At 35.2% G+C, this 26,442-nt stretch overlaps 1 protein-coding gene across 6 annotated transcripts in view; it reads left to right on the top strand.

Moving 5' to 3' along the window:
- Positions 1-26,442, top strand: part of LOC106714258 (GTPase-activating protein skywalker) — a 64,254-nt gene that overhangs the window by 23,550 nt on the left and 14,262 nt on the right. For all 6 annotated transcript variants that reach the window (XM_045679409.1, XM_045679395.1, XM_045679392.1 and 3 more), the window contains exon 4: positions 15,022-15,226. In XM_045679409.1, coding sequence (XP_045535365.1) covers positions 15,022-15,226 — 205 coding nt within the window. The remainder of the gene's footprint in view (positions 1-15,021; positions 15,227-26,442) is intronic.

Raw genomic sequence — 26,442 nt, forward strand, 5'->3', positions numbered from 1 at the left:
ATAGCATTTAAAATAAACTACCTATTATCAATGGGGACGTTGCGTTGGTGGAACATAGTGGTATTCGAAATTTAAAATGTTTGATGTATAAAAATGTCCTAAATTGCATAATAATAAATTTTTGTTATATTATTACTAGATGTCGCCCGCAATTCCATCCGCGCGGAGTTTAAAAAAACACACACAATAAATAGTCTATGTGTTTTATCCGACTATGATCTACATCTATGTCAAATTTCTTAGAGATCCGTTGAGCTGTTCTGGAGATACCTTAACACAAACATCCATCCATCCACTCAAACATTCGAATTTATAATATTAGTAAGATCAAAATTGTACTATATTAAAATCAGTACAATATAGTCTTTAAAGAATTTTTAGCCGACTTCAAAAACAAGGAGGTTGTCAATTCGACTGATTTTTTTTTTATGTGTGTTACCGCGATACTCCGCCCCTGGTGGTCCGATTTTGATAAAAATTGTTTAAATCGAAAGGAAGTGCTTGCAGATGGGTCCCATTTTTTTTTATAGGTTGTAATAGATCTTTGGCTTAACACTTACGATCACATTAAGGCTTCCCGTATTCTAGATTTATATTACTTATAGATAGTATTAATTACATATTAATCAATAAACAAATAGCCCGTTTAAAGTTTACGACATGTTGTGAGAGTTGTACAATCACGTGGTAAGATTAAATAAATACTTTAGACGTAAATAAAGTTGTAATTGTTGTTCGTTATTTATTCACAAGTAACAGTTATGTTTTTTTCTTTAAATTCTGACAATGATGGACTAAAACTGTCGGGTGTTTAGTTGATCAAATTTAAATGTCTTGCTTGACCTTTGACTGTAATCTTTATTTATTGGAATGAAGTTCCTTATCGCGCGTTGTGAAAGGGGGCTAGGCGGAAAAAATTCTTACAAAAAGTTGTCACGACACTTTTTTGCTATATCACCATGGCAACGACGTGACAATATATAACAAAAATTCATAGAATAAACATTGGTTCTTTCACTAATTAATCGAAATGAACTTCGTTCCATCCGGGTGTCCCTCGACGCCTCTCAAGTTTATTTTATTTAGTTTTGAAATATGTGGCTAAATGGTATATAATTTAATAAGCCTGTTTATTTTATCTTTTATGTTTTTTTAACTGTTATTCAGCAGAAATAACATAAATCTATAATTTTCGTTGGCAAATGATACGGGATACGTTGATTTATAGACTGATAGATAACTCGCTATGTGATAAGCGCCTTGGATTGCTGTATTGTAGCCGAGAGCTCTACGATATCACGCATTTGCCAATAATGCCCCACCGAGGCGTTCTTACCGGCCGAGTGCATTATGTACTTTATTTCGGCCAGCGTTGGCATGTCGTCAACTGACGCCCGATCACCTTCGCTTGTGCGCATGATCATTACATTTGTACATATGTATTTAAACATAAATTGTATATACATAGATGTTATAGGTAGATGTATATATTCAAAATAATTTTGCATAAATGCTACTTTGAAAATAATGTACCAACCGAGTTAACATCGGGAAACGGTGCTTTATGATTCATAATTTATTAGTAAAAACAATAGAAATAAAAAAGTTATAATGTGTTTCTGCATTATAAATTATATTTTGTCTACATTATCTGAACAAAAGTTTCAAATTGCCATTTCTATAAAACATATCCTTAAGTACATCTAAGCTTGATGCTTAATTTATCCTTATCCACTAAGATACAAGACGCGGAATTTGCAAGCTAAACGTTACCCAAAGCGCTCATGTCAAATATTCATTTGTAGGTCGCGAAACATATATACCGGATTTAAATACGTTAGTAAATAGTCCAAAAAATTGCAATACATCTGAAAATGCTAAATTCTCTATTGCATAACCCCTTAAAACTCTCAAAGAAGTGCAGATCATGGTGTTTATTGTCTGTTAATTTGTATAATATTGTTAAAATTATTTGCTGATTCATGAAATGCAATACGCGGGTAAAAGGTTCGCTAACAAAACGATGTTTATGTAAAATGCCCGAAACTGTAAGAAGATAATTTAAAGATCAATGATTTTGTTTATCAAACTCCGCGATGACAAACACAATGAGAACGCTAGCGATGAGTCAAAGAGTTGGGCACGCGCCGGTCGCTCGCCAATATTCCGGTTTTCTGAGAAGCGAAGGCAAAGGTATGTACATCTCAAAATATCCGCCTCCAAGCTGATGTCACGCTTCCTGATGTGACCATTCCGGCACTCACTTCCGAACAATGTTTACGTGATATTTATGTATGCAGCTCCCGTAATCTCTGTGATATCTGTGACTAAACTTGATTTCGTATTTATTTGCATAGATCTTACTGGTGTATTGTTGTGTATTGGAAAGAGACAAAATGTTCTGAAGTAAAAAAAACTTGAGAGGTGTCAAGGGACACCCGGATGGAACGAAGTTCCTTTCGATTAATTAGTGAAGGAACCAATGTTTATTCTATGAATAAAAAACTTAAGTCTTCACAAGAAGTACATTTTATTTCTATGAATTTTCGTTATATATTGTCACGTCGTTGCCATGGTTACTATAGCTAAAAGTGTCGTGACAACTTTTCGTAAGATTTTTTTCCGTCTAGCCCCCTTTCACAACGCGCGATAAGGAACTTCGTTCCAAAACTTACAATAATTAAGGAACATTCTGCCAGCGACGAAAGTCAATTATACTTCTATGCATAATATATTTTCATTCAACTGTTCACGTGAGTGGTGAGTTGATGTCGGTTCTAGCTCGCTCGTTCGGATAGCAATGGTTCTGGTTAAAATCTAGACTATTCAGTATAGTATTTCGGCACGCGTCCCTTGCCGTCTTTCAATCGCATTGTCAAGAGAAATCATGTGTTGTGCCAACGGCCGCGCCGCCTTGACCTCGTGCTCGACCATGTGCCATACGATGTATCTCTGTGAACCACAATGCATGTTTGTAATCGTTGTCATTTTCAGAATAGTTCCCATGGTCGATTTGCCAACCGAATTTATTCCAAGCATTACATCTTCTGAAATGGGTTTGTATTCAGACCTTCAAGTCCATTTCATAAGATGTACACGCGATAGCTACCTTCGCTTTTCGATTACATCGATGGAAAGCCTGTCAATATCGAACTTCGCCAGATTTCCTGGTAATATTAATAGAATAGGTATTTGGTTTTCCATAATTAAAATTTGCTCTTGCTATGTTAAAGACAGGGACTGTATACTGAATGAAATATTCAGTGAAATCCGCTTGTCGCTGAGCGCTTTGCGTCTTCGGATTCCGTAATCTCATTAGAGCAATCCGATTAGGTCGGTCTGGCGCGGCGTGGCTTTAATTGAACCCGGGCCTTTGCTAAATCTCTTGATGAACTCATTTTCAGCCAGTTCTAATTCACGCTTTATATTTTTGGTTTAATAACTCTGTGTTTTGATATCTGTCGTGTAATGTAATTAGGACGACGGTGATGCGATGACTTGTGCGTCTTTTTTCGTTGGAGATTTTATTTTCAACTATTAATATTTCATGTATGATAGACTTGATTCTTGCGTTTTTAAATACCTTTTAAATGTCTTATTTTTATTCCTACTATTTACAATTTGTCAAAAATGGATATTCTGAGTTTCCGATTATGATGTAGTATCTATGTGGACTTGTTTTACAGTAGTAGTTTTACCAATACGTCCTCTATTTTGTAATAAATCTATTAATGTCAGTCGTAAGCTTGCATTATTTACAGGTGGTCGCTTATCTGTCTTAAATTGTAAATCATATTGATTGCACCAAAATAAAGTAATCGGATGATATTATTTTGGGGATTATGCATATAAGTCATTCATGAATTGCAGTCGTTATTTACTTTTCAATTTCATAAACTCATGATAAAGATAATACTAATGTTTGTATGTATGTGTGTTGTCATTTCTCTTATTATTTTAACATTGTTAATGTTATCGATAAGTTGTTGCACATAGAACATCATTACCTTTAACCACATATCTCGAGGAATCCAATCTGTTACATTGTCATTTGCCAGTCACTAGTCACTTCGTTGGAGATTAATGACAACAGAATTATCTATAATTATGTTTCCCACCCCTGCCCCGGCCCCGTTACCATGACGACGCGATATGTTTCCGTATAAGAGCAATCGCTTTTCATAATATTTCGTAAGATATGTACGTCAGATACGAAAATGTTACTAATCTCAAACTTATCAAGGTGCTGCATGTACATTTTATACGTTTGTTATTATATTTTGTACATATTTTAGTTATATTTGTTGTTTGGTCGTATGAAATGGTAAGCATATTGGACAATAATTGCAATTGATAATAATGCAGCAGCATTTTAAACCGTTTCATTGATTAATTTTGATTGATTAATGTTTTGGCTGTGTATTATATTTACGTTTAACTCAAACAAAAGCTGCCAAAGCAAAAGTTATAAAGGTGCCAATGCGTTGATCCATATCCTAAATATAACCATTGATTCGGTGAGAAAAGATAATACTTTATCGAGTACGCTATATTAAGCTGTTGTCGTTTTGTCACATTTTCGTAATTATCGCACTCGACGGCTCGTTGTGTGGCTATTCTCGGTTTTGGCACCAAATTTGTCATTAAAACTAAAATACCATCGGACATTTTACAAAAATCCCAGAAGGCATTAATTGTCTTACATAGGTAACGCGGCGTGCGGTGGCCGCGAGCCAAGTCCAAGAATAGCGACTCACTTTGCTTTCTCACCTCACCTCTGGTACATGGCAGTCACGTGCGCACTTTACACACAGTGTTGCCACTGTTAAAATTTATATCAATCGATATCTTTGGAACACCATTCATGATTTTTTATTGAGCTTTGAATCGGTTCCTGCAATAATGGCAATGGTTTAATTTTTTATGAGAGAAATTTGTAGACAATTTTTCTAGAAGGCAGAATCAGGTAAGGTTATTATTCGGTAAATCATTAACTTCGAGTTCTTCGTGTTTTGCACTGCTAAAAGCAACTATGCAAGCACAAAGCAGATCACATTATCTCCTGTTAGGCGCGATATCTTGTCAGGTTTTCTCTGATATGAAATTAGTAAACAATTTTCTTTGACATTACATAATTTACTGTAAAATGTTATTTACTTAGGTTCGATGCAATGGATCCAAACACCAAAAATTACATATTAATAAGGTTGTATAAACAAAGTATAATAAAGCTGTAATATGAAACTGGTGAACTCAAATACCACGCAAATGCAACTGTTTTGTGGCAGACGCGGTGACGTTTTTGTACCGGTACCCTTATCGTTTAAGGAATGTTCTAGTAATTTTAAACAGAATCTAAAGTGACATAAAAAAAGTATACTCAAATTAAATTACAGAGCACTTGTGAATTTTAGCGCTACAGTTAGTTTAATTTGCCTTTATCAGTTTGTCGAATTTGAGAGAGATTTCACGAATCGATTACGTCCTCGTCTGTCAGGTGAACGAGTCATAAGGTGAGGTGAGTGTGGAGGGAAGTGCTAATGACTGGTCGAAAAAGGAGAGCGGGGTTTATTGGTTTACGAAAATGATTAAGGAACAACCTGCAAATCAAAACAAAAGTCAGCTTCCTGCATTAACACTCGATTCTCGATAAACTTGAATTGTCTTCGTTGTTCCTTTTTTTCGTTTGCTAGGTTCAGCTTGTCATAAAGGGAAATACAACATACTAAAAGCGTTTTAACGATAGTTAATGCCTCTAGATGGACATGTCAATTTGTACTGTATTAAATAGGGTTAAGTGTGGTTGGTTAAGTGAAGGGGATTAATACAGTCTACTTTAGCTTGGAAGTAGTGATAACTTATCGTAATTCTTTCTGTTTTCTTGTTTATAGTAGTTTAGAGATAAGATATGATAGCACTGGCATGTTTTTTAGAAAGTATTTTGTAACATATAGTATTATATATTGACGAGAGAATATATGAGTTTACAGAAACTTTGATAACATAATTCGCATTCATTGTTTCCAGTAACACTTTACCCTTAAATCCTTTTTCAATAAATTGTATGTCTAGACGATATAAATAAAACAAGGTATCTGTTATTCAGATCGTCTAAGCCAACAATGTCGATTTACGCAAAACGCGTTGATTCTGCACTATTATTGACGATTGTGCCTACGGATACGGCTGTCATTTGCAATTCAATCAGTTTTATATGCAAGTTGCATTGAATTTTGAGTGCAAGATATCTGCATTGTGACTGAAGGATAAAATATACAAAATAATTTCGTAACATCCGATTGTACGAACATAGAACAGTTTCCGCCAATCCTTTGTATTTGTTTATATGATTGAGTAACTGCCAGCACTGATTTAGAACTCTGCCTGATTTAGATCATTCTTTGTTATTGTTAAACGTATCGAATGCATTAAGATTAGTGAGATTTCCCACGATTACAAAGATTCATTTCAAATTGCATTGAATACTAGTGATCAGCGTAGATTATAAATTTCTGAGACCAAAAAAAAAAATCTGTGTTAAACGTATTGTTTTTTCTCTGTTGTATCAAAGATACAGGTATTTTGGTCTCAGAAACAAACGATTAGTAATTAAAATTAAATCTAATTTCGTTGAGCTGACGCAGTGTTGAATAATAGTGAAGGTGGTAAATCAACCGCAACGTTAAAAACAAATTGCAAAATATGAAAAGTACTCATAGAAAATTGATTATGTTTTAGACTATAAATTAATCATGGCACTGACACATCGACGATTAGATTAACATTTGGCATCTTTGTAACACCGTGTCACATGCTCTGCCAATTTTTAATAAAGGTCCGCGTTCTTTGCTTTTGATATACCTTGAGATTCTATGACGACCTAGGTCAATTGATCATTTTGTTGTGCACTATTAAAGACTTAATAATGTTTTAAGTGTTCTACATAGTAACAACCTTACTAATTTAACAAGTACGTTTTTTTTAAGCTTTAAAAATGATAATTTATTTAACTTCATCGCACTAGTGGATAGTAATATAATCTAAAATAATAAAAAAGGGTTTAAGTTTCTTATTATAGTATAAAGCTTGCTGATAATTTACCCCACGGAATAAAGAACTCAACAATATTTGAAAGTCTCTAATATTAAGCATAGGAAAAGTTACTTATATACGAAGATTTGTGTCATTGCGGTATTACGCTGGATCTTTACTATCTTATCTTAGATTTATAAAATTTTTGTTCATTTGCTTATATCCCTATAATACTTACAGTTTAAATAGTGCTGTATTCAGTGGTAGATCCCGCAACAACAATATTTGTTGGGTGCACGAATTGGCCGGGTCGACCGGTGCAATACCACGACCACACAGAAGACAGGCGTGAAGTGGAAGCAATTCCGCGTTTCATTCGATGAGTGTGGTACCGGAGGCCTAATTTTAGTCCTCATTCCCTTTCCACCCTTTTCTTATTAGGATAGGATGGGAAGGGGAAGTGGATTTGGCAGAAGAGGGGACGCATAGGAAGGTAAAATATCCTCTTTCTGTGCGTTCCCTTCTCCGTTGATTAAAGGTAGGCAACGCATCTGCATTTGCGGATGTCTATGGGCAACGGTCGCCTCGCTATTGCGGCGCTATTTTCTGTTTAGTTTGCTTATGGTTAGGATTTTTTGTTTGATAAAAATGTACAATCAAGCACAAAGTGTTTTTTAAATAGTTTTATCGTATAAACATGTTTTCAGTGCCTTTGGATGGTTACATGGATTTCTCTACAATAAAAACTTTGTAATAAACCTGAATCCTTATTTAAATGATATATTTTGATGCAAATTATAAACTCAAACACAAGAAAGGTACGATAGCATTGTGTTCCAATTTAACTAATGCACCATTAGCAATTCTCTTGCCATTTACATCTGAACCAGATGCGATACAATGTAACGCGGACGTCAAGTGTTTGAGACATTTCTCCGCAATGATTGCGCAATTATCCCTTGTGTATCTCGGCACGGATTACGCAAGGGAGATATACAATATATCCATTTATCTAACACGTAGATATTGAAACTCCTTATAAAGAATAATGTATCAATAAAAAGTAAAAAAGCCGAATTTAATTGCGCGCGAAGCTTTTTAGATTACAAATTATACTTATTACTTAAATAGTTGAATATAGAGGATTAAAATTAAAACAGTAACTTTGATCAGCCACTGGCGTCTTAAAAATACTGTTATCGTGCTATTGCTATGTTCATTAAATGCAGTGTTTTTGTGACGTTCTCGAGTTATCGAGCCCTTTTCATACATGGACAGGTTATACCACGCGCCGAACCTTGCTTGCGCTCGACCTTGAAGACTTTACTCCACGACCTTTTGATATTTTCATCCTTTCCGAAATGCGGCGGTGGATAACGAGCTTTTCGTTGCGTATTTAATAAGCGCGATATAATTTGTGATGCGATAGTATGGAAATGACGAAGAAGTATGTTTTAACTTAGTTGTTAAGACAGCAGATAGACAAGAATTATTGTATTTGCATAATCTATGACTCAACAGTAAATCGTTGGACAAGACCAGATCTTAGTACATATTCATGCAACTGTTTTGATTACAAAATAAATAATACAACACTTTAAGCGGTGTCTGCAAGTGCATAAACTTAAATGACCTAAAAACATGTAGATAAACAGTATAGCGTAAACAGCGCAGTGGACTGCAGCAATCTCGCTTCATTAAAGAATTAGACTTTTAAGAGACAGGACCAGTCAAACGCGCTCATTCCCTTCTTTCAAATATAAACTAAAATAATAATAAGTTTTTCACATACTAGTCAATATGCGTTCATAAAGACGTTTTCATTTTACAAAGATAAACATATATTACACATTTATGAATGTGTGATTTATATATTTACCTCACGCCCGCGAAAAGTGGTAGAATTTATTTAGTACTACTACGGTTTTTTGCTTAGTCCTTTTCCCTATAGTCAAAGGCTACAGATAGCCCGCGGGTCAATTATATCTCGATATATCGCGCTGTCAATCAAGCTAGGCGCAGTAAACAACGCCGGAGGTTATCTAGTTATGTTTACATTGCTCTAGTCTAGATTGATACGGAAATTGTCGCTGCACACGATCGAGCCCGTCTCATCACAATGTAATTGATGTATCCGTTAGACGGAATAATTATGACACTGTGTTTGCTATACCACCTGTACATTATCTCTGTTTTATCAATGAGAGGGATTACAATTGAGGAAATATATATCTGACCAAAAATAATTATATCCACAAAACAGGGTTAAAAATAATGATTTAATTTTAGTTTTGTAATTATTAAGTTGAATATGTTTGCTGTGCTTATTTACTTAGTATTTTTCACTATCAGCAATGATAACGTTATCGTAGTTAGGTTAACATTTGTTAAACTAACCACTGCGGAATAAACAAGTCGGTCCATCTGACTTATAAATAGAATAAAATAGAAAATAACACGCCTATCAGGTAACAGGGTAGGTAGTGTAGAGCTTAATCGAATTAGTACAAAGCAAAATATCGTTACTCCTAAGATGGAAGAATCTGAAATTTGGAAAATAGTTAAATCACCAAACTAGCTAAGGTATCTTATAATTAAAATTATTTTTTTTTTCACTGTTTTGAATATTTCAGAATTATACACGCCTTCCTACTGGCATAATGCATAAACTTTATCATACTCTTTGGCTATGCGAGTATATTCGGCCATACCTGTCATGTTTATTCAGCTGTCAGTAAACAGTAGCTTATTAAACTACATTGTTAATGCGCTTTCTCATGATCTGATTCGTTCATTTTAAATTTAATTTTAATTTATTCGATGTTATCGATCGATTGTTTACAGTTCAGTTTGTTGGCCGGTGACGTAACGCTTTGCTGTCGAGGTGGCCGGAATGTTTTTCACAATCGACTCGCCACCGCGAAAGATTTACAGGCGGTCGGTGCGATGCTGTATGTAGAGAGGAGTTATTTCCGACGGAATCCGCCTTGTGGATTCGCTCCGACAGAAATAGTATCAACGAACTTATTTGCGAGCGGTATAACGTCGGCAGCGTATTTATTTCAATCATTATCCAACATTATTTTGGTTCAAATTTTGCAATCGCATTAAGTTCAATGCGCGTTTCAATTGTCGTAAACCTTATTCTTTTGAATTGCTTCTTCTATTTTTATTTAGATGTGAAAGAGTTTTTTTTTTGAGAATGTAAGTATTGAGCAACAACGCATAGAATTAACATATAATTTATTGTCTCTAAACTTTTTTAGTTTGAGAAGTTTATTTTATTTAAATTTTAAAACCAGTAAAGGTTCCAAAATATAAGCTTCCTTCACCTCAATTATCAAGATAGTCGCTTTTTATTTATTACTACAGTTCAGTTTCAGATAAACTTTTTATATTTACACAACCTTAATATACACAAAGGAAAAGCAAACATTTAGATGTAAACAACACGGAACCGGCACATAAAAAACATCGTCGTTATACAAAATTTGCAATTCCGTAATTGTCTGTGGCATTTTATTGAATTAGTCCGTTGATTGTCGGTGGCAAGAGGTCGCGTCGAGGTTGGCTCTGCACTAATTGGGGACTTAGCGCTTCGCCCACGTGCCCATTGTGCCCCTTTTGCTCCTGACTATAACCCGGACGATTTAAGTACGCTTAAGATTTACTTTTATAGTTGTAACATAGTGGGTATATTCGGAATATTTCTATATATATAGCAGATCATACCATTTGTCTAAGGGTCGTCCACTAATCATGTGATGTTTTTTTAGTATTTTTTTGACACCCCCACCCTCTCTGGTGATATGTGGTGATGTTATAGAACGTCCTCCCCCCCAAACGTCCCTCTACTATCGAGGCTCATGTGATAAATGGACAGTCCCTAATATAGTCGTGAGAATGTATTTTGTATTCGAAGGACGTTCGATTTCGTATTTGCAACTCTCGTAGAAACATTCGACCGCTGCCGTTTATCTCAATAATTTATAGTTGTTATTAGCGAACGTGTGTCGAAAGCTTTCAATAACAACGCATAAAATATTTGAGTCGATATCAAGGCGCGCCCTGAGTGCATTTGTTTGTGCAAACATCTAACGGGAATAAACAAGAGCATATCGAATACCAACCTATATCATAAGTGTGCGCAAATCTTATTATTAGAATAAATTTTCATGGAATAATTTATTGTCCGTGACATTTTATTTAATTTAAGTGACAGTTACAATGTAGTCTGAATAGTTTTCTTTCTTGTTGTTTATTATATTTCGCACAACTAGAACACGATTTAATTATAAAGCATGTTTACATTTCACTCACGCATTTCAATGTTCTTTCTTTAAACATTTAACTCAAATATTTACGCTGACGGCCATTTTAAAGTTTTTATCATGAACAACACTAGTCTCAGATGTGGTGTTGTGGAACTGGTTTAAGTGGTTTTGTTTTTGACCGATGTGTTTGCTCTGTGGCGGCCTTGACTCGGCGAAGGACGACCGGTGGAGAGGGGCGAGCGGCGGAATGACAGCCGGCGTGTGGGGACGTCTTTTATTCTGTTCTATTTTGAATCATTGTAAATTATTATTGGTTTTAATTATTCACTTCTATAATTACTTTTCTCTTATAAAATACATATTTACTGCTTGGATCCCTTGGAGCGTATAAATTTATTAAGTAAAAAGTCCGACACTCGATTGAGCCGTTTCTGTTGCCCTTTCAACCTTTATTCTTACCCTACACTCATAATAATGTTAGAGACCCTTTTACCCTTTTATAATTCTGACCTTTAACGATATCTTGGTTCCAGAGTAAAGCTCTTAAACATAGTAAAACTGTCAGAGTAAGAAGACTTGTGGGTATAAAGTACACTTGTGGACTAAATAGATGACAACGAATCTATTTTCAGTGAGAATGCATATATACAATGCATGGGTAACAATTGTTTATAATTTACGTCACTACGTTTGATTCCTCGCATATTTTGGCAGTCGCCGCGGGTAACTTATTGGCATAGACAAAAGGCAACATCAAAGAAAACACACTAAACGAAGTTCATAACAAAAGGAGCCAGTCATGGACATAACTCATGAAGTTTTTTACGAAGCAACGGTTACCAGAGAGCTTGATATTTTTTGCGAGCTTATAAATCAACACGCCGACATTCTGTAACCGAACTGCTTTGGCAGATCAATTCTTATGTGAAATGTGTACAAAATTTTTTTTTTAAATGTTTTTTTTGTACATACCAATTTTTTGCTGCTTAGTATAATTGACCGCAGCTGCTATTTATTCGAATGGACGTTACTTTATATGAATAAACATCGTTACTGTTTAATGAGCCAATTAGTTAATATTTATAGGATAAACGTCATTACCTACTGTGCGTCGACAGTACACTAACACCGTTAATATATTGAATTTTTTATTTAAATGTTTAGTTATTAATAGATTTTCCTAATTTGACGTGTATCTAACATCTCTGAGATAAGTCTAGAAAATTTGTCAACTGTTTTAGACTACGAAGATCATAAGGCAATATTTGATGTTTGTGTAAGTTACGGAAGCACAGAAACGTATACATGAAATGCCTTATTCATGATGTTAGGAAGTGAATTTGGAAATAGAACATACGAGTGTACGTCCCGTACATCCACACCCACAGCTGAGTGGACACGTAATGGAATGTTTTGGATACGTTCGAAGCGTTTCGCAAATAAAACGTTTCGATGCTCGACTTTATCTGTTTAGTCGAAATCGACAGTAAAACTTTATGGATCTTTCAGTGAAATTGTTGCTATACTAAAAGCCTTATCTTATGACTCGTAAAATGTACCAATTTGATCTTTGAAATGTTGTGTATGGTTTAAAGGGTGATTTGTGTTTTGTATGTTAGAGTACACTTAAAAGAAAACAATAACGGTGAATTTCGTACAGTCCGTTATAAAGAAATGTACGAGAAATTAAAATCTAATAATAATACAATTTAAAATACCCTAAATATATGACATTTTCAAATTCAATTACAATAACCGTTAGCGTTACACCAAGTTTTACTCATTGTATATCTCTGAACGAGCTCTGTTGACATCTAAATATAAACCTGGCACCGGCCACATCGGCTGGCCTGGCTGGTACAATGCCATTCAAACTTAATGATTGCTCGTAATTTCGTACTTGTTTTGCCCACACCTCTAAGCGTATTTTCCTCGACCTTTGGTGGGCCGATGGGTCACCTGAGATGACTTCGTTAGCTACAAGCTAAGGTAGCTCAAATAATGTTTGAATCATTAAGTAAAGTCTCCTTGATAAATCATAGTGTGATTCGTATTTGATCAGTCGTACAGTGCGCACGGTCATCGCACCTTTGGACCGTCTCCACTCTCGAACGCATTTCTAATTCCCTTATCAGAGATTTACCGGTCAGTGAACTCACGAGTTAGTTTAACTCTGGCTTTTGTGTGTTGATGAATTAGTTGCTAAAGGTGGAACCTCCATTTTGCTAGACTCCCTAAACTTGTCGTCAAGGCAAAATGTTTATGTATCGTTTGTTCTTTTGCTTCGATTTTTATTGAGTGTAAATAATCTAAATGTCGTCTTCCACTGCCAAAATATGGATATGGTTATTTCAAAATTATCGCTATTGATAACAATACTAGACTACTATTTTTATAGCATGTTTAATGCGTGTTTTTGAATTATTTTGCTATCAAGAAAGATTGAGGAAACATTATACGTTTTATTTACGGTCCCTGTTTGCTATAAACAACCGCATCCAAATAAAATGAAAAGTTATGGATTCGTTAATTGTGTGCTTATCTGCTTACAACTTAATAAGAGTGGGTTATCAAAGCAAGAATACGTTTGATATTATATAATGGTTTTATTGTAAGATGTTTCTGAGCAAGTTATCCGACAATGAAAACCCACGGTTGGTTAATTTGTCTACATGTACTACATGCATACAATGGGATGTAAACGCGTAGTATTGCGAGTCACGTTCATTTCCGAGTTGTATTTTAGTAGTAGGTAATTAAACACTATCTAGTTTCCTTATCGCCGACGAAAATATTGATTAGAGCGCGCTAATGTTTGACAATGACTGGTAATGCAAATAACATTTCAGTTCATATATATGACACTAACTATCGCCCGCGACTTCGTCCGTGCGGAATTAAGAAAAAAACATAATAAGTAGCTTATGTGTACTTCCAGACTACGATCTATATTTATGCCAAATTGCAACGAGATCCGTTGAGCCGTTCTGGAGATATCTTCAAACAAACATCCATCCATCCAAACATTCGCATTTATAATATTAGTAAGATAGTACCTACCTCGACCAACTTATTGTTAAAAATACATATAAATTAGTAAAGTTACTTACACTTTTAATTAACGTAACTGTATAAGTTATAGAAAAACCTATGACGTAAAGATTTATGATTGAAGTAATAATTGGTTTTAAAGTCTATTTAGTCATGAGTCATGATATACCATTGAAATCAAAATGACAGACTCGTTATTACCTAATATTTAGTAACATTATCGTCGTTAATCTGGATACTATTTTAGTTTGTTTTAAGTTAAGAGCAATTGAACGATTTAGTTATTTAAAAGCGATTAGACAACCGGTGGTGCCTGTTGTAGCCGGATCAGCGGCCTCGCGCGCAAAGTGGATAATCACGAGCGCACTTGCGAATTTGTCCACAGTCAGGTAGTCAACGACGTGTGTTTATTCAATCAATTCGCAAACGGTGAATGGAATTTTTTATAAATATAATACAATTTTTACAAATGCTCAATTCTTTATGTACTTCTTGTAAAACGGACAAGATGTTAACTGAGTCTCTTGAATAATATAGTGTAATTTCTGCATTAGCAATGTAATATGTTTGTAATTGCAAACATTCCTACTTTTTAACTTATGTTTCTTAAAAGTATCTGCTATAAAGAACCTTTTATTTATCAAGTTGTTTTCTTGTTTCGCAGGTGTTCGGTACAGTGGAACTGCCGGACAAGCCGATCATGCTGCCACCGTTCGTGGAGGCGACGCACTGCCTCGGTTACCACCTGACGCGCAAGGGGCGCGCGGTTGCTGATCGTGTCGTCTCCGTACTGGGCTACGCATGCCCCGACATCACCTACAGTCCTAGTCTGTACCCCATCACTGCGGCACTGCTGCATTTCATGCCTGGTGAGTACACTTGAATGCATTGTGGAAGTCAGTAAAACTAGTTGTTAATTAAAAAACTATTATCCCGATTGACTTTACCTCTATGATACGGAAGAATAAGTACACAATGACTCGCCTCGGCTTGATAATAGCTCCACCAGGTATTAGTCAGACTTCCTTTCAAAAATAATTCGCAACATATTCATAAGTAGGTATCGGTATCGGTATCTAGATAATAATTCAATCCCAATTATGAAATTACGAGATACCTACTACGTCTTCGTATTCACCAACTATAAGGTATATATTATGATTTATGATTTGTTCGTAAGTTAAATCTCGCAAGCTGTTAGCTCTATTATAACAGGCAATTAATTTTAAAGCTCATTCCGTTTCCCTCGGGAACATAGCTCCAGGAATTGGCGCCGTTAATTTTATTGGCTCGCTTCAACCGCTTTATTAATGATGTCCGCCTGTAATGATCGCTTTATATCGCGTCATTAGCGCTACACTCTGACGTTTTTCGATTTTTATTCCTTTTATATGAAATTTTTTGAAACTAACCTTGTTAGTTGCACTTCCTGATGGGCGTTGCCAGTCGATGATCTTGGCTAGGTCTAGGGGGCAACTGCAGGGGCAGGCGCCCCCTAGACCTAGGTAGGTATTATAGGGATTATAGGGTATATTATAGGGGTATTATAGGGTAGGAATTGGTAGGGACCAACCCGTGGAAGCGACACATGGACTTTCTTATTTTAAAGTTATTTTTTGTATAAAATACTGATAATATCGAATGTAAAACATGGACAGGTAACAATCGGTTACGTAAAACATCCTCCCGAATCAGCAATGGCGGAGGCGTCATGAAATATATCTACTGTCGCTCTCGCCTTAATTCAGTAATGAGCGCGGGGGGGCGATAATTGAGCAGGGCAATAGGCAAATTGCCGGAGCTACCTTCCTAGTTTAAATTTACCTCACATTTGATCGATTTTGAACTTTAAACTTATAAAATAGAGTCGGATTTGACTTGTATTGAAAGTATTACGATCTATTTAAATCCAAATCAATATGGAACCCTCCTGTACGGTAATAAAATCTAAAATAGAACGTCGCTTATGATGTCTGATTTGATACGATAAATGTTGATCGCATCGTCACAGATTTGAATTGCGTTCGTCGCGCTGTCAATTCCGTACGTCTCACTCGTTGGGGCGCGAGCTCACATATAATTGGCTGGAATGTGACCGATATGCCACAATTATATCGGTCTGAGTTCGCATAATTTGATCGTATAAAGATATCTCGGACGTGTGTGACAATGAGAAGAATTGGGACACCTGCCCGGTGCCCGTGCGAGAGGAGGCGGTAATCAGTGGCGTCAATTTGTCCGCCGGATGGGCCCGAGTGTTGATTTCCTCCTTAGTGATATATTCACACCTTTTGACGGTCCACTTGTTATTGTTTCATTGTTCGCTGCGCACATACGAGAGATAGTTTGACGACGAATATATTTTTTTACAAAATAATATGTAACTTATATCCCAATTTTTAGTTACTTGGAATCCTTTACTGTGAATACGACAAATTTGTGCGGTATAAATATGCGTAGAGAGTATTTCATACTTTCAGAGTTTCGAATACTTTATATTTTGTACGCTTTATCAATTACCTCACATATGGGTCATCTCACATTGGTTACATATTTTCAAATCCTATAAATGTACACTTACGTAAAGGCAACAGCAAAATAACACGGCTACCTCGATCTTGTGTATTTAAAGATCTATAAAAGCGGTCGCAATTTTATCGTATAGTCTATTCCCGTCGTGGCCACATCTCTGAGTCGAGATCAGAACGCATAAGACACGCCAATTTATATTCACGACGCTGCTTCCGAGGACCAAACCTTCGACTGATTGTATTATGAAGAACGAGACGGATGAATGGCCTCAAAACTATACTGATATGATGGCATATAAAACACTATAGTTGTATTAATGGTTATTTTGTTGATTTTATACTTTTACATCTACGAGGCGGTGAATATGAAATCACTGGGGCTGACATGACCCGAGAACTCAGAGTCCAGAATAGAGCGATACAGCGGTGCACTACTACCCACCCCTGAGTATGTATTGGAAGTACCAGGACAACAGAGGTCTAGAAGAGATCAATGAGTAAACGATACAGATAAAGACAGAAAGTGATCAATTACTTCTACGTGTGTTTGGTTATAGCAATAGGAAGTATTTGTTACGGGGGGCGCGGGAGATACACGTGCCCGCCTCGCTACCGTTGGGTTCCAAGTTTTTATCTACCGTCGCTTGTTTACTACGACGCTTCCGTGTATTATTTCAGAATGCTACATCTATTACTACGACATAATAATAGTTCGCTTATGACTTAATTATCGATTACTCTGTATCTTGAGATTGCATGTTTAATTTCATTTCTTTAACTAATTATAATAAAAGTTCTTTATCAGCTAAATACTAGTTAAAAAGATCCATCTATACTTAAGTTTGACTAAAAAAAACTTATGGTAGGTAGTATAAAATTGTAAAGAGGCAAAGCTCCAATACAAAAGCTTCAAATTAGTATTGACCGGAAAAAACACTTCACAATACATAATTAAATAAAAACGTCGAAACCATAGTTTATCACGATCGCAAAGGTTAAAAGGGCTGAACAAAAACTAGTGGACAAACCGGTGTTGTCGTCACATGCCGCCAGGTGGCGCACCGCTCGCCTGAGACCGATGGACTTCCTCTTCCGCCCTCGTGCTATTCACTACGTCTTTTGTACTTTAATATTACAGCTTTATAGTCACAGATTGAAATGAATAAGGAACGATATTATAATAAAATCTACACGAGTAATGAACTGTGATAATTTTTGTTAAATATAGCACTTTGTAAGTGACCTGTATGGTGTCTCTTTCGTTATTAATTTTAGGTATCTTAATTTTTTAGGCTATTTCTTTGATAACCGCCAAAGAAATCCACAAGAAAGTTATTAATCGTACTAAATGTTTTGTAGGAAGTTATCTACGTTATGACTATAAAGCTTAATGCAATTTCTCATTATATGAAAGTCACGCGAAGCCTCTACGTGCTCGTAACGAACCGGGGTGGGTTATCAGAGTAATGCTAGTTTCACACGAGGCCACAACAGCGAAGCAGTGTAGTAGAATAGTGTAGTTTACTTATGTAAAAGACACTTTCTGTCAAAACATTACGGCTCTGGCATGGCGTGTGCGCTCAAACAATAGCAGTGCTGCACTGAACTACTGCACTGATTCTCCGTTCTGCTCTCGTGTGAAACTAGCATAATGCCTTCATATCCGCCCTACCCGCATCGCTGTAATGACCCTCATAGTCCCGGAGACGGCGCCTCAAACGTCGGATGACATAATTTAGATCTAGGCTGCGACACGCCCGTTCCACTCAGACGGCCAATTTGTAGCTGGATTATAACTAGATGCGAAAGTATTTTATTACAGGACTAGTGGTTCTTATGATAAAAAGACTGTATTATGAAATACGACAATTGTATTGAAGCTATTAAATATGCTACATGTTATTTTATAAAAATTATTTCTCCATAGTATCGACTAACCACCGCCCTAGGAAGTTGTAAGGAAAGTTTTATTTGTACTGATATTCAAACAAAAAATATAATTATTCGCAAGTTACTTTTGAACTTTGTTGCCGATACAAACGGACCTCCTTGTAGATATGTCACTAATACAATTATGCATAAAAAGGAAAAAAAAAATACAAAACTGTTCTATATTTAAAAATATAATTTTTTTAATAAAACGTGTTTACAAGGAGGTCCGTTTGTATCGGCAACAAACTTCATAGTTAAAATAAAATGAGATTTATTTAGTTTTTTTAAGGATAAATAATATAAAAGTATGGTTAAGTCATAGAAGAGAAAAAATCGATCCATATCTGAATAAAGATACTCGAGCACGCGCCTAGCATTCGCGTTGCTTTTTTCCGCGCTCCAGCGCATTGTGACATCACGCCACTTGTTACCAAGGACAGTCTTCAATTTTTTCAACTACATTTTTATCTACTACGAATTTAATTTACTATCCGATTTTGCAGTTTGCACGTGGAATATAAAGCTGCATTACCACTACTTGGTACTCAGGATAAATCATATAATAACATTAATATATGCAGTATTTTTTGCAAGTTTATAGCTAGGACATACTATGAAAGTTCTTTTTAGAGTGAACAAGGTATTAATAAATTAAGCTTCATTTTCTTTTTATATACAGTCGGAACTGAATAAGCGAGAACCATTGTCCAGTCCCGACAAATGATCTTCGTAAGCGAGAAACTCTTATTGGAGAGAAAAGTTAAGAAATTAGCTTGAAAAATATCGCGGCCCCTCAGAATCTCGCTTATCCTGGTTCGACTAATACGAGTGTAATCTACTTCAGTCGTGGAATTTTATGCGAATTGTCTATCGTATATTGATTGTTTTATTGTTGAATTAAATGTTTCGTATCAGATCTATGTAATCTATGTTTATTTAATACTAGATGATACGATGTTTTCCTGTTAACAAAAAATATTCCGCCTGTTCAAATTTCCGACGCACGTGTACGGACAATCAATGGTTTTGCCGTTGTTTATTACCACGACGTCTCTTTGTTGTCAAGTGCTTTTGTGACGTTTGTTAAAACGTGACGTCTTGAAGTAGTTTGATATAAATAGCTTGTGGTTATAGTAGTCCTTGATAGGTATTGTAAATTTTGGAAAAGGTTCTGTCTCGTTTTTATAATAATTAAGAAATATAGAGTGGTTTATACTCGTAATATGTGTGGTAGGAGAAAAATCAGTTTCCTATACAACCACGTGTAAATGCCGAGCAGAATTATGTTCGATATTATAGAATAGAATAGAAAATAGCATTTAATATTTTACACCGTGAATTTCATTAAAACGTTTCAATAGACTTGGCTCGCGGTTAGCAGAAAATTTTCATCTCGCAGCGCATACTCGATTCCGCTGGGAATGGCTTTAACTATGTAGTATATAGGTCGTGACCTCAGACACTCCCCCCTTCCCCTTGGCCCCTTCTCCGGTACTCCGAACGCCCTCGAGCGAGCTCGACGGCTTAACCGATTGAAATCTCTGCTTTGTCGATGGTTCTCTATCTTTGAGAGGAAAGCCTTTTAAAACTGATTATGCTATAATTTTATGAAGGACGTGCCTTTATTCGATTTTCGTTGGCTGCGGCAGCACCTTCTATTTAGGAGTACATATCTTTTGATTTTTTTAAAGCAATATGAGTTTGGTTTAGTAAGATTGAAATGTAATTTCAATTGAAAGCTTGAGGTAATACTGAAATGAAAGAAGGTGAGTTTTTTATATCCATGATGTGTTAGTTAGGAACCTTTTTGTTCGTAAAATAAAGAAAGATACGTTTGTATTTATACGTATATTCAGGAAAATGAGTATTGAAGACAACACTAGAATGTTCAATATGTAGTCATAGAAGACAGGGTGTTTCCCGTTGGCGGATCGATCCAACGGGAGTTTTTTTCCCATTACACCGATTGGCTGTATGGATTTGACATATACCCATCAGGAATAAGACTATTGTACCTTACAAATATGAAAAAAAAGCAGTATAAAACTGACAATATAAAAAATAGTCGCAGTTTCGTAAAACCAAACTGTAAAAGCGGAAGCCTGCACGGATGTAAACACGGCTACATCAAAAGCTCTAGTTTTAACGAGCAACACGACTGGCCGGATTCGTTGTCTGGTTTTACACTAACAGTTTACACCAACTTATTGTTTATATGTTTTTAAGCATTCCTGACTTTCGAGTTCCTGGATAACTGGTATAAGAAAAGATCTTTTCCGTTTTTTATGACATAAAAGCCTGTATTTGCCCGGAACAAAAGCGGCTTTGAGGACAGACAGATACCTACACAGAATTAAAAAAAAATGTTTTTCGTTATTACCAACACAAATATATCAGATGTACGAAATATGTTATTATTTTATATGTTACATACAGACACTCCAATTTTATTAATATTTCCACGATTCAACTATTACTTCATTATATTCATATTACTAAGAATATACATACATAAATTCATATTCATATTCATATTCATAATATTATAAACTACTATTTCATTTCATCAACATTATTTGTATTGAGACAATGAAATAGCTCGTGAGAACAGGCGATAGTGAATCATAGACACACGTGACCTTGCACACTGGTCGGCCTTAGGCCAGATCTGAGAACAAGCAAGGATTTGCACCAGTTTCATAATTTCACCCGTAAATGTTTTACTTTAACATGCACGACCGAACCTGTTTAATACTATCTTTATGGCTTAATTTACATAAATCTCACACTATGTTAAAGATTAAGACGTCTATTTTTATGTCTCAATTGCATAAGTTTATTCGCAGACAGCGAAAGTGGGTAAACCTGTCGTATCTTATCCGGTATGAGCTGTTAGCAAATTGCTATGATGATAGTCATAATATTGGAATAGCATTGTAATTCATGTCAGAGTGTAGACATGACGTTATTTAATTTAATATTAAAAAAGAGCGGCTTGTTTCTTTTTGTATTTATAACTACAGGTTGCCCGTGACTGTACCAGCGCAGAATTAAAAAGAAAACTTGTAATATTTCTGCATACATCAACTACCGTCCACTGAACGTCCCGCCAAAATCTGTCCAGCCGTTTCGGATAATACCCGGAAAAAACGCGAATTTGCGTACAGATAGAAAGAAAAGAATTTTAAAAATTGGTTTTATATTGTAAGCAACGCAACGTACAAAATATGTGTTTTTCGATATGTACTGAGTCAATAAAGCGTATTGGTATATTTTTCCATTGGTTTGGTGAGATTAATTTGTGTTACTCATTTGAGTGTAAGACCAGTGTGAATATTTGCGTAACGTACTTCACGCTCCGCGCCATACGCATACTTTACACGTCTTCATAAAAATTGAGGTCGTTGCCATCGCCGGCTGTTAAATGAAACCCGTAGTATTTGTGTTTTAGTTTTGTGCATATTACTAGTTATTTAGCACGTTAACTACGGTTATACATTACTACGTATTGTATATTCTACACGAAACGTTAGTGTTAAAAAGTATACAATTTTGGTTTTAATTCTTACTTTTGCCTTTAGTTCTATTCTGTTGACAATATAATACCAACAACCTTTGTACAGTTAGCCTTGATTTTTGAATTCAAAGTTATGTACTAAGTCTAAGCCCGCATTCGCACGGGCGCTTCTTTTAGGGAAAATGCATTTATCTGTTCATACTTGTAACGCTTTTAAAACGTGGCGCTTTTTATTGCGCAGTGTTCCATTTTGTGTACTGTGTGAAGAAAACAAGAGTGATTTTAAAATAATCATCGCTTAACGCGAGCTAACTAACATATAAATGTTAACACAATCACAGTTAATGTAGGTCGTTTGGAATGTGCTGACAATCTATCAATGCTATGGTTTCGTTACTATATATATGTTTTTAGCTACTATATATGTTGTTATAATCCTAATGAAGTTAGACGGCTTTGTTTTGTATTTCTATTATATCTTTTTGTAATGTAACGTAGTGGTAATTAAACATATCACCCTGTATAATTAGTGTTTTAGATTTTTCGTCGTGATTCCAGATTCTCGTTTTAAAAGTGGTGGTTACAATTTAAATTGCAATGTAACAGATCTAAAAACAAAAATTATTTTCAATTGAAAATAAAGATCCTGTCAAACAATAATAACGTGGCATTTAGTTGGAACATAATGTTAAATATTTTACACAGTAGATAAATAATAGGATTTTAGTTTTCGACGTCAAAACAATGTTTAACGACGCTTATGCAAATTCGACTAGTTTTATAATGGCAATCATTACGTAGTTTACGATCCGCGCTTGAAAAGAGCCAGCTGTAAAACTTGCCTCTTTCGTTTTTATACGATACCACATCAAAGTATAAAGATTTTAATATTTACTCTGATTCCAGCGCAAGGGCGATGCGGTGAGGATGGAATGTGATGATTGCTTATTTAATATATACAGGATGAGCACTAAAATAATTACCAATTAAAATTTATTTTAACAGATTCATATTAGACTATAGACTATAAAAAAACCTCTATACAATGATCATATCACAGTTAGCAAGAAACAGTTTGTTTAATGCGTAAATTGTGTCCAATATGCACCATATTCTATGTAGTAACATGGTGCAGCGCGGAATAGAAACTACTTGATATATATGTATTTCACCTTGTCCCCTATTCGTATATAAAGAAATAATAAATGATATTAATAAAAAAGCCATAAGACTAACAATCATTATGGTAGTAAACATTGCGTGACTGGTATCAGTGTAACGGACGGTGACTTGGTTCGTAATAAGCGAGGCCTCGTGTGTCCTCGGCAGCGCAGGTGTAATGTGGGCGTGTCTCAAACCTTGCTACGTTTGGTTACAAACTGGTTGAGATTGTAACAAACAGGTAGACTAGACGTGTTTATTTAACGCTATATGTTGTAAAATATATATAGTGAGTAGTGCTATCCGTAGGGATAGGCCTAACATATGGATGGGTTACGTTAAATGGTGACATTTCATAATCAGATGGGAGTGAACAAGACGAAATATAGCTTGATTTGAAAAACCTGTCATAAATAAAGTTGTAAAACAAAGTTATTTTGAACACTTTTAACATTTGGTGTTTGATTATTAACCCCCTAGATTAACCATGATAGTGACGATAATCCATTCAACTCAATTTTGCGTCTAGTGTGACTATAATGGTTTGAAGTATAATTCATCGCTATCATCAACGTATGTAACTTATCAATGGACGTCACAAATGTATCTAAAATACGTAAAACGACTCTCATCACACTTGTATTTTATTCTTCGATTTGTATTTTTGACATCGTAAACGGGTACAAGGTCGTGGGATATTTTAAAATAGATACAAAAAGCTTTTCTGACGTTTATTGAATTAATTAAATAAAAATAGAGTAATATTTGAAACGATACGAATAAAATGAGATCATGAATGAAATAGTTTATTAATTAGTTTTATTTTTATCTCTTCTACTATGTGTCGTAAAAAATGTGAATCATTTGTAAGCACGTGACTGGGTGATAATGTTAACGAGTTGGATCGTGTGAGGCGTCACGTATGATATCGTTTACGTCACCACTGCTAGGACATTAGCGGAATGATGTCGGAATATGTACGTATGTTGCGGTCAATTTGTTAAATTGGGGAAAATTGGAAATGTCCAGTTTGAAAATCGACTTATCTCTGTGACACGGACATGTTTACGTCACACTGATGTCGTACTAGTAATTACCGCCCATTTAGCGAATTGGTTTTTAATTATGATGCTCATTTAATATCTAAATCATGACCTAGACAAAAGAAAAATACGTCATCGTAGCGTTGACGTATTTTTGTAATAATGTATAATTAATGCATCGAAATTGCTTCTTCAAACATAACATTTAGTGTCCACCTTGCTTTTCTAGTTTTCTTATTATTTTTAAAAATCCATATTCACATTATAGACTCGGCGTAGCTATAAGGAAGTACGTTACTCCGTCGTTGTTTTATGTTGTCAGTAACAACCGAATTACACAAACAATGTCAAGGTGAAAAAAACACGCGTGGTCCAGGCAATGTTATACGAGCGATCATTACTGTTGTAAAAGCTCATATCGGAATAATTACCCTTATTTTCGTATAACATCGAATTTGTCTTACATTTATGAATGATCTGTAACAAATGTGATCTAAGCAATTTTGAAATGGTACAATTACTGAACTAAATTACTATTTGATTGCACGTCAAAAGCATTATATAAAAGTATCTATTACCCTGTTTTCTGGCAAGCTAATTCAAAATTCTGAACTGTATTCTAAGTGTATATTTTTTGTTTGGTACTTAGTATACCTACCTTATCGAGTCTTTAGTCGTGTACCTTTATATCTGAGGGTCGTGGCCATTACTAGCTATTTTGTAATATTAACTAACCACTTAAAACACGGTACATCTTAAAGAATTTTTATTCCTATCTCAAATTATTCCAAACCAGTACGACTTAGGGTTCTCAAAGAAGCGAACGTAAATTCTCTTTGTAGACTGGCAAAGGATCTTCAGTTCCTTCTCTGGTGTTGCAAATGTCCATGAGCGTCGTTGTTCGTCTCTGTGTTTTGCCGACCGTTTGCCCCCTTCTCTTCTCGAATAAAAAAAATCTGTAGACACTTGGACTTGGGATGAAGAATACAATAAAAGTGAAGCAAAAATTGTCGTACGACAATTACTAATATTTCAAGTTCGTAAAACGACGATAAAAAAATAATTGTTAATGTCGTATATTCTCGTCGGACAATTTAAGAGTTAATCTTTTTAACCCTTGTTTGGTAAATCAAGTTTACTCCATCAGTAATGTAATTACTATAATGATCTGGTGTCATTAAGGAATGATATACGTTTCTCTGAATCGTCTGTCTTTCGAGTTTATTTAATTTAAAACTTAATATCTTTAAGAACTTCATAGTTTTTTTGGCTCCCTCAGTCTGTTACTTCGTTATTATTACCGGATTGGAACTTCATAGTACACTTTACTTTCACTATACTTTATTCTGGTGAGTAAGGCAGACTACATACTGATTTGTTATGTAATAAATAATAGTATAACCTGATTCCTTTCCTCTTAAGAACTATAATAGTAGAAAAACAGTAACAGATTTCACGTGGATCGTAATAAAAAAAAAGTACAATATCATAAAAAAATCATAAAAAACTTGATAGACTGGATAGGAAAAAGATTTCCTAGCGTTTAATACCTAAATGCACAATGTCACGCGTAAATGGTTGAGAAACGGGAAAGCTCGACAGTTTTTTCACGTCACGACTTCAATGTATCGATAGAGTCAAAGTTTACGGTACGTCACTATATCGAAGAAGCAAAATTTATCGATATGGTCAAAGATCGTGACATTTTCGTCTGCCGTTACTGTTTCCAGCAATCTTTTGTTAACCGGTCATAACATTTAATTTGCAGACGATAACATGGAATGGCCGTAATTATTTTTAATGTACCAAGATAAGAGTAATTTCAACAAAGTAGATAACATATTTGTCAGTATATTTATTTGGTAAATGTCTTTATTTTTTTCAACTTTGATCTTACAGAT

This window comes from Papilio machaon, chromosome 1 (genome assembly GCF_912999745.1).
Source record: "Papilio machaon chromosome 1, ilPapMach1.1, whole genome shotgun sequence".
NCBI classification, from domain to species: Eukaryota; Metazoa; Arthropoda; class Insecta; order Lepidoptera; family Papilionidae; genus Papilio; species Papilio machaon.